At 38.7% G+C, this 9759-nt stretch overlaps 1 protein-coding gene across 1 annotated transcript in view; it reads left to right on the top strand.

The window, feature by feature from the left end:
- LOC104280063 (signal peptide, CUB and EGF-like domain-containing protein 1) overlaps positions 1-9281 on the top strand; it is a gene marked incomplete at its 5' end in the record, with an annotated part of 27886 nt that extends 18605 nt beyond the window's left edge. The window contains 6 exons of the mRNA XM_009877597.1: positions 1654-1821; positions 2703-2864; positions 4336-4533; positions 6578-6730; positions 7776-7855; positions 8982-9281. Coding sequence (XP_009875899.1) covers positions 1654-1821; positions 2703-2864; positions 4336-4533; positions 6578-6730; positions 7776-7855; positions 8982-9134 — 914 coding nt within the window. The remainder of the gene's footprint in view (positions 1-1653; positions 1822-2702; positions 2865-4335; positions 4534-6577; positions 6731-7775; positions 7856-8981) is intronic.
- Between the last annotated feature and the right edge of the window lie 478 nt (positions 9282-9759).

Below are 9759 nucleotides of genomic sequence, written 5' to 3'. Positions count from 1 at the left end.
ATTTTTGCAGAATGAATCTGTCTCAAAATGTTTGTTGTCAGATCACAACAGTCTTGTTTTTCTGCTTAACTGTCCCCTTTTGTCTTTCTCTGAAAGTGGCAAGAGAAAATATGCTTTGGACTTGATAAAACACTCTGTCAAAAATTTTATCAAAATCAATATGCCTCCATAATATCTGTTGGAAACCTAGTCATTTGAGGTGTTCCTCAGGGAAATCACCTCTGATCGATTTTGTTGGCAATTTCAAAACAGAAGGCAAGAAGGGAGCAAGTTAGTTCATTCTTAGGTACAAGTAAGGAACAAGACATATTAGTGCTGAGTACTGAAAGCATTGGGTGTTTAGCAGTATTAAAACCCAGCTGTTACTGATTCTTTAAAAGGGTGTCTGTAAGCCACACTTTACAAGTACTTATTTTTCACACTAAAATCCAATCCAAAACACTCTTCATTGCCTGACCTCATGTTAACTGCCTGTCCAGTGACCAATTGGACCAGACCAGGTGGATCAGTTTTACTACAAAACAAATAGCACAATTGTCTTCAAATTAGTAATGTCATGATATTTCTCAGAGGTCTGTGTCGCAACAGCCAGCTTGTACAGTCATATTCTGGCTGCTTGGAATGAGAGATTCTATCCATAGGAGTTTGAACTTTGCTTTTGTTTAGAATCTCTAGTTCTTCCTGAGCACCTAAGTTCTTCCTGAGTATCTAAGATGCTGGAGGCCTCCAACTTTTCCCAGCAAGTATCAGGCTTCTTAAGAAATCCCAACTGGAGCTCTCTAAACTTTCAGGTTTTCAAGCCAGTTGTTTCTGCCTGCTGTTCAGTTCTAGGGCAAGCTAAATTACAAAGTACTGGGTTTAGGCAACCTCTTCCAGGGAATATCTAATATCTTAAAGTGCTGGTCTCCCAGGCTGGGGTGGTGTAACGCCTTTATGTCATAATCCTGAAAAACCTGACATCATGATTCTCAGGTAGGTTGTCAGGGAGTTAAGTACTCAAGCTAGCAAGTACCAAGCCAAATAAGCGTGTATCAGAAACTACCTGGCGAGCAATTTTGGAAACCACCTTCTATCAGTCAGTAGATTCCTTCACAAAGTGCTTTGCTTTACACAAGTCACCATCTCGTGGCAGAGGAGCTTCTGACAAGCACTAGTTTTCACAGCTACTTGGAGAGCTGCTGGTGTCAGCTATTCTCACAGACAGGGTGCTGGGCTGCTCCCTTCCAGTCTGGTAACTCCCATGATCTACTGTTTCTCTACCAATAAAATGAAGGCATAAAATTACTTGCTTCATAGATGTGGTGCAAAGTTTCATTTTTTCCTATGAAGTTCTTTGGAATTCTTGAAGACTTGGTGAAAAGTACAAAGTATTGTAACAATTTCATAATAGAGTCCTTGCTAAAACAAACAAAAACCAAACAGAAACATAGGTAGAAAAGAGCTTATTACAAAACTAGTTGTATTTACTGGTGCTGGTTTTAGGAGGCAGTTACAGGAACAATACAAAATGCACGGGTAAGATGAGAATTTGATCTTGAGCTGTCTTGATGTCACGTGTTTAACTTAAAAGAAGCATTGCTAATTCCTAACAAGTTTTATACTTTGTCCAGAAAAGTTGGCTCACTAACACAGATGATAATTTTCAATTTCTAGGGCAATGTTCTCCTGGGCAGTATTCTTCAGATGGTTTCAAACCCTGTAGAGTCTGCCCTCTTGGTACATACCAGCCCGAACCAGGAAGGACCCTCTGCTTTTCATGTGGTGGTGGGCTTGTGACCAAGTATGAAGGTGCTGTTTCCTTTCAAGACTGTGAAACCAAAGGTGAATTTAAAATCTTTCCACTTGCTTACCGGTTTATTTGTGAGCTTCAATGCTGAGGGGCTTTGAAAGGCTCCAAAACAAATACAGTCACTGCATAAAGAAATAGGGGGTGTGATTAAATTAAATGGTCAGGAAATCAGTAAACTAGGAATGATCTCCTGAGGTTGCAGAGACTGAATAGGCTTCATGGTTTTCTCTGGAATTTACCACAGGCAGGTGCAGAGTCAGCACTGCAACTGGTAAGTGAATCAGCCATCCTGCATGGCAAGAAATAAGACAAACTTGCATTACACAATGCTTTAGCCTTCACATCCTGAATATCTTTATTTAGCAAATTAGAAAAAATGAACACTACAGAAATTATGCAAAGTTAAGAATTACTTACTGATGGGCAAGACAGAAGCTGTAAGCATGCAACAGGCTGCATGTTCCATACTGTCAACTGCCAGGGCAAACGCTGAAGAAGGAATCTGCCCCAAATGCATTTTGGTTTAGTTAGTGGAATGACCTGCTGGCCCTTGCAAACAGACACTGATGGAAGCCTCTCTGCTGCTGTTGTGAAAGGCATTTTCATTTTTGAGGCAGATCTGTTTCAGCTTTCATTTATTACAAACTCATTGGAAACCACTTCATTAAATACAGTGAGAGATGTATGTAGCACGTGTTACTAGTTTGTAAGGGTTTAGCTCTAGTCTTTGGAACATAAATCAAGTTAACAGGTCCTTTGTCATGTACAGGGAGCTAGTGTCTTTTTTGCCTCTTATGGCAAAATATAAGCGTATTGCAGAACGGGGATCATGAGGTATGTCCCGGCTAGAGGAAAATTCACTCTGCATTGAAGATTGCTGCTTTCTGAAAATAATACACCTCATACCTTACAGTTCATTGTTCTCCTGGACACTACTACAACTCCACAACTCACAGGTGTATCCGATGCCCTGTGGGAACATACCAGCCTGAGTTTGGCCAAAACTACTGCATCACCTGCCCTGGGAACACAAGTACAGATTTTGATGGCTCCACTAACGTTACACACTGCAAAAGTAAGTTGCATTTATATTAGTTGTGAGATGAAGTATGTCTTGAGATCTGAACTGCAGCTTAAATGTTTCATCTATCAGGCTGAACTTCAATTCTGCTAGTTAGCATGTATCTACTGCCAGAGGGAGTAGTAAAAACTGGGAAAACAATGAGAAAAAACCACAAAACAAAACTGGAAAAGTAACTACCTGATGCATATGATCAGTTTAGCTTTAATGTAATCTGGCTACAAGTTAAAACTACAGAGCTTTTGATTTCCCAGATCCTGCAAGACTTAACTGTCTTGCAGTGATGCACATTCCACCATAACTCTGTAAACCCCAGTATCTTCTATCAGAGTACCTGCCGTTTTATAGTAATTATAAAATATTAGGAGATAGGGTCATTCATAACTGCATTTGCCAGGTAATCACTCATGGCAGTGAAAGCTTCTCAGAGGGTTTTTGCAGGACTCCGCCTCCTATCTTCAATTACGATTTTAAATATACCCAAGGATTCCAATGGAATCTTATTTGATCTTTTGGTGAATGGCTGATTCTTTCAGGCAAGCATTTTTTTTTCATCTTTTTTGGGGCTAATTTAAAAGAACATCTCTATAATAATTAGCTAATGTCATCTAAACTAGCTATTCATGTGCAAGTCTATGTTGAGTTTATTATGTGCCGTGTGTCTTCGAAGTGCTTCATCATTTCTAATGTAATTTGAGTAAATTAGATAGTTGTAAGGAATTTGAAGAAATTTGACAATTTTGCTATAAAATAAAAGCATCCTTGTTACTTCACTGTCTTAGATACTCCCTGTTTTCAAGCCATTTTTTGACCTTGCATAATCTTTGAGGCTTGGATTAAGCAAAATATTTAAATGTTATCTAGTTTAATGTGGATGAGTATGCCTGGAGAGATCAAGCTTAAGTAACTTACAGAATCAAACTTATGTGGCAAATTTAGTAGAAGTTCTGAAAGCTAAGAAAGTAAAACTGACCCACCAGTGGGGATCCTTTATTAACTGGTTTGATCCACAGTAAAGCAAGGCAGATCTGTAATCAAGGTAAGGCTGGCTGTTAGGATCATCACATTCATTCACCTAAATAGAGTTAAAACCCCAGTGAAGTTAAACCAGAATGCTTTCTGCACGTCAGCATGGTCTCAGTGGTAACCACCATGTGAGTACCTCCACAATGGGATCGTGTTTACTTAACTGTGTTAATTTCTAATCAAACACTAAAGCAGGTGGAATAAGACGTTATTGAGTCAGTTTATCCACTGGAATTGAAGGTTTTGCAAATCAGGTGGAGCAGCCCTGCTGACGAGATATTCCTTTAAAGGCTTTCCATGCTAAACAAAGAGGCAGCTGGAGAATGCCTGCATTTCTAAAGCCACAAGGAGGAGTGTAGACTTGCTGTTGACAGATCTAGAAAAACACCTCAAATTAGCTAATCAGCTAACACAAATGCTCATTTATGTTTCTTCACAGACCAGCACTGTGGAGGAGAACTTGGGGACTATACTGGCTACATTGAATCGCCCAACTATCCTGGAGACTACCCAGCTAATGTTGAATGCGTTTGGAATATAAACCCACCCCCGAAGAGGAGAATACTCATTGTCGTACCTGAGATATTTCTCCCAATTGAAGATGAATGCGGTGATGTTTTAGTAATGAGAAAAAGTGGTAAGTTGCCAGACATGGGTTATAAAAATATTTATTGCAAACTGACTGAGTCGAAAGTTCGTATTGAAGGGACACTGTCTTCATCTGTCTGATGTTTCTAACAGGATTGTTGAATGAACTGGCACAGCAAATTAAAACAGAACACAGTACTAATAACAATTAACAGAGTGATATTAATTATTCAAATATCTTTGCAGAATCACAGAGCAGTTAATGGGCTTCTGGATGCCCCATTGACCCTATGGGATAAATCACTGCAGCTCTCAAAGTCAACAAAACTATGCTAGGTTATATTGGGAGAGCTGTCTCCTGTCATCTGTACAAACTGCTCTCACTTACCCTTTGCAAGGATATATACACTGCAGTTATTGCTAAATCTATGCAGTGACATCGGTTGCTATACCTGACATCCTCAAGAAATCCAAAGTTTTGCCAGTTCTATGTGGAGTGAGGGCTGCATTGTGTCTCTGGTTATGAAATTAATTCAACAACTTCTGAAGTTAAGACACAAATGAGCTGCGCTCCACCTTTGTTTGAAACAGTGTATTTTACTTGCTAAAACAGTGTATTTCATTTGCTGTAACAATTTTCACAACTTTCTATCCTTGAGAGCTTCTCTATATATCAGAAGAAGAAACTTGCTCACTGTAGCTGGAAGGAAATTATATCTGTCCAGATACATTTTTTAAAAGCAAAGCACGTACTGTAGCAAAACAAAGCAGGTGTCTTTCCAATCCCAAACTGGTTCCAACAGTAAGTAAAGCCAGGCACATCCAGTTCGACCTCCACCAGTAACAAAGCCAAATCAACAACAGTGTTGTTGTTAACATTACTGTGGAAAAACTGATGGTAATTCCAGAGTTACAGTTAGATCTACTTTTTTGCACTTCAAGAATACACATTGCATTCAATTCAAAAGGTCTTTTTTCAATAACATTGGTGAAAATTGGATTCAGCCCTAGCAAGTTCATGTTTAAGCTTACACTTGGGGTTTTTTCCCTGATTATGGCTATGGAGTGGTTTTCTTGAACTAGGTAAGAAGCGATTTCTTCCTTTTGGTTGAAATTCATTTCAACTTAGATGAGCCTCATGATAGGTAAGAAAGGCACTGAGAGTCTCTAAGGTATCGTTGATAATGCTATTCATTAGAGCTCTCCTTATGTGGAGAGAGTAGCATAGATAATCTTACCTCCCTTTACATGGTGGGAGCCATGGGCAGCATAGCATCGAACACGCCTATGACCTCCACACACAGCGGAGCAGACCCTGTCCATAGGAAAATTTCACCCATTCAGTCATTTGAGCTATTATAGGATTTTCTTGCAAGGAAGCAACTCTATTTGTCATTTCTACTGTCAAACAGAAACAATATTCTCATGAGCACTTTTGGACAAAGGCAAGGCCACACAATAGCACAAACACTGCGGCCACACAGGAGCTGCCTGCAAGTTCCTCTCATTTTAAGGAGCAGGCCAAGGTTCTCCTGCAGCTGTGCGATTTGTGCAGCACAACACAGGCCCAAAGACTACGCTGGACTCGCAGCACAGGCCTGGCCGTACTCAGGTTAGCTGTTCAGCGGATCGCTAACTGCTCAGGGTGTGATGGTCGTCTGGTCGGAATCACTACATCAGGCTTTTACATTGTGGTAACTGGTTTATTGCTATCAGATAAAAGCTCATTACATCTGCCTGGGGTGCAGCTGACTTGTTCTTACCTATCTGGGACTCTGGAATTCAGTGCTAGAGTAGTACAAAAGATAGGTAATATTGATAGTAATTTTATAAACATCAAAAATTATCTCTGGCACCTCACTGTCTGCTTAAGCTTCATGCTGTAGGACAGAGGGGTTCCCATACGTTTGTGGAAAAACTTTCTTCTCCTTACAGACAGATAAAGACTACATCGTTTCTCTATCACAAAAGAACTTCTGCTCTCAGGAATACGTCAGCTGAGAAGGGTCTTGTTAGTTCAACATTTATGACCTCTAGATCAGGAAGGGAGCAAAAATTATTTTATAAAGAACATCACTTAATCTTCTTTTTAGCTTCTCCTACTTCAATTACTACATATGAAACATGTCAGACTTACGAGAGACCTATTGCATTTACCTCAAGATCAAGGAAGCTCTGGATACAGTTCAAGTCAAATGAAGGGAACAGTGGCAAAGGATTTCAGGTCCCCTATGTGACTTACGATGGTGAGAACGGGATTGTTTTTCATCTTTGTGCTATATCTGAATTACAGAAAATTTCCCTTTAGAACCTCTTACACTGATTACAGGGAGAGAAGATTGAGGGAAGACTTGATGTAACTTATTTTTAGACCAGTGAATTACTTTAGAAGCCAGCTACAAAGCCTTTGAAAGGATACTTAATTTTATTTTTATTACTTTTTATAATGCTTTTATGGATGGACAGCAAGTTGCACAGAATTCTTTAAACTTCGTCTGTATCCCACTGAGTTCAGTGAGACTTATTTTGATCAGTGTTTATCATACGCATAATAAGAATACTGGTAATTGCTGTTCATTTCAGGAAGCTCCTTTATGAAGTCCTACTGGTAACCTACACGATTTTGAAAATATACATTAATAAAATCACAAGTTCAACAGAGAAAAACTATGATGCAAAAAAAAAAAATCTTTTCAGTAACCACTTTCATATATCCGTATTTTAAAACAGTCTGGCTTGTCATATAAATTATGCATTAAACTGTATATTTTGGACCTGGGGATGATTTCTGTTTCAGAAGACTTTTCTGTGATACCTTTGGCAGCTGTTACTCTATCTCTTTTCCACACATGAGTGCAATTTTGTGAATTGTAAGAAAACCTGCATTAAACTAGTCAGTCATTCAGGAATTGAAATGAGAGCTGTTCTCAGGGCATTCAATGAGAATCTGTTCCTCAGTGTGCTGCTGACTTCACGTATAACCTTTGACAGTTACTTCATATCCCTGGTCCTGTTTTTTCTCTCTAGAAAGCAGATGATAAAGCATTATTATCTGGAGAGCGTAGTTTGCTGGGGCTAAGTTTGTATTTATAAAGATAATTCAAAATTACTGTTCTAAAGCAGTACAGAATTTTAATATGATTAGAGTACAGCAGCTTGAGAGACACTGAATAATTAACTGGATAATAACTTTCTCAGCTCTGTCTTGAAGAGGGGGTCTAGCTAATATCTGGCTGTTATCCTCCCAGAGAATGTCACAAACAGTCACTCAACTCATCTTTTATTTTTCAGAGGATTACCAACAACTAATAGAAGACATTGTTCGAGATGGACGATTATATGCATCAGAAAATCATCAAGAAATTCTAAAGGTAAGAAAATTCTGCTTTATCTGAGGCTAACCAAGGATTCCTTTTACTAAATATTTTCCCAAGGTAGTTCTCATTACTCTGATAGGGTGGTAGTATTTAAATCTCAAGTGTGACCTCAAATTAAATCTTCTGCCTTCTGAGGTTTATGCTGGTATTTGGAGCAGCACCAAATCAGTAGCTCAGCTGGGCTGAGCATGTGCGTACATCCTTTGCTGAGTCAGGAACTAAATGAAACGTACGCTAACGTGATTGTATGTTAGAAAAATCAGTCAACTAACAATGAAGAGCCTATTGTTTGAAGAGACCTCTTCAGCTTCAGTCTGATGTGTGTTTAAATAAGTCATTAGGTTAGAATTCCCTGTGCATTAAAAAATTTATTTACATAAATCAGTGTCCTGCCTCAACAAAACACAACCATAATGTAGCATTGTAAGCTGCCCATGAAATGGTTTTCTGAAGGCATAAGCAGCACATTGGAGGGAATTGTAGAGGAAGGCTCCTGGGCTGCCATCTGTTACAACTAACTAATGAAAGCTGAAAAAAAGGCTGTTCAGAAGACAAAATTCAGCTGTGTAAATGTATGGCTTGGGAGGACAGGAACTGATTAACAGCCAGCAACTCTGGCCATCGCTTACTCGAGCTTTGAGGTCACTCAGGACTTAACTCTGTGTGGGCAGACACGGGCTCAGCTAGCTGAAGCTGAGTCAAGACTTTACCAAGCTGCAGGAGAGAGTCTTTAAAGAGCTCAGCATCACTGAAGACCAGCCTTCGCTTTTATTCGTGAAGGGAAGGGCCTGGACAACAGCATGAAACCAGCTGGAAGGGCAGTCAGAGGCAGCAATTCTAATGCTTAACTTCTGCAACCAGTTTGTGGTTAAACCAGCTGCTGCCCTCCCAGTTCAGGACCTTCCAGGAATGCTAATTGAAAAAAAACATCCAGCACAATAGAAAGATGCATCCATATAAGACTCCATAGCAACATGGAGAAGTTTCCTTACACTGCTTTACTCAGAATCAAGTTTTCCCAAAAAAAAACCCCACAACTGATTGCAGTTCATTAATTTTAAAAGCTATGCAGACAAACACAAACTCTGTTTTTATCTAATATATATGTTGTCTCCCATAGGACAAGAAACTGATCAAAGCCCTTTTTGATGTACTGGCACACCCACAAAACTATTTCAAGTACACAGCACAAGAGTCAAAAGAGATGTTTCCAAGATCATTTATAAAACTACTGCGATCAAAAGTTTCCAGATTTCTACGACCGTACAAATAGTCTAGTGGTATTCAATTTTTGGTTACTTTGCATTGCTGTCAAATATTGTCTTTCCTCCATAGTAGAAACATTTGCTAATTTGAAGGCTCTTTTTTGCAGTCTTTGTTTTCAATTGTATATTGAAGAATGCCTATAATGTTTTATAATCGTTAAAAGCCAATGTTCTGAATGGGATTTTTACTACAAAAAAAATGTGCATGTCTGAGTGCATCTAGTTGAAGATCCAAATTTGTGTCTGCACTAGTATATCTTCACTTTCCATTTGAAGTTACATTGTGTAGAAAATATTCTTTCTAGCTTTCTATTTTTCATCAAAAATTACTTTTGTCAAAGCAAAGAAGGAATTTATTCAAATCTGATTAAACTACCTGCAGATAAGTTCTGTTGTAGAAAGAAGTATGTAGTATAAATAATATTTGGATTTTGAATTGCACTTGAAGTTTATATTTGAATCTGTAGAAGAAAACAAAACTATCTAAATTTTGTTATTTCTCATTTGTGGCTTTGTGGAACCTCTGTCCAAGGAGAAATCAAAAAGAAAAGAAAGAAAAAAGGAGAAAGAAAATAAACAGATGTATAATTTTGTTTTACAAATTACATGAGATTGAGTCCCATGCCCTAATGT

The sequence above is a fragment of the Apaloderma vittatum genome, unplaced genomic scaffold, assembly GCF_000703405.1.
Source record: "Apaloderma vittatum isolate BGI_N311 unplaced genomic scaffold, ASM70340v1 scaffold8811, whole genome shotgun sequence".
In the NCBI taxonomy this organism is placed as follows: Eukaryota; Metazoa; Chordata; class Aves; order Trogoniformes; family Trogonidae; genus Apaloderma; species Apaloderma vittatum.
This window is presented reverse-complemented; position numbering and strand designations above follow the sequence as displayed.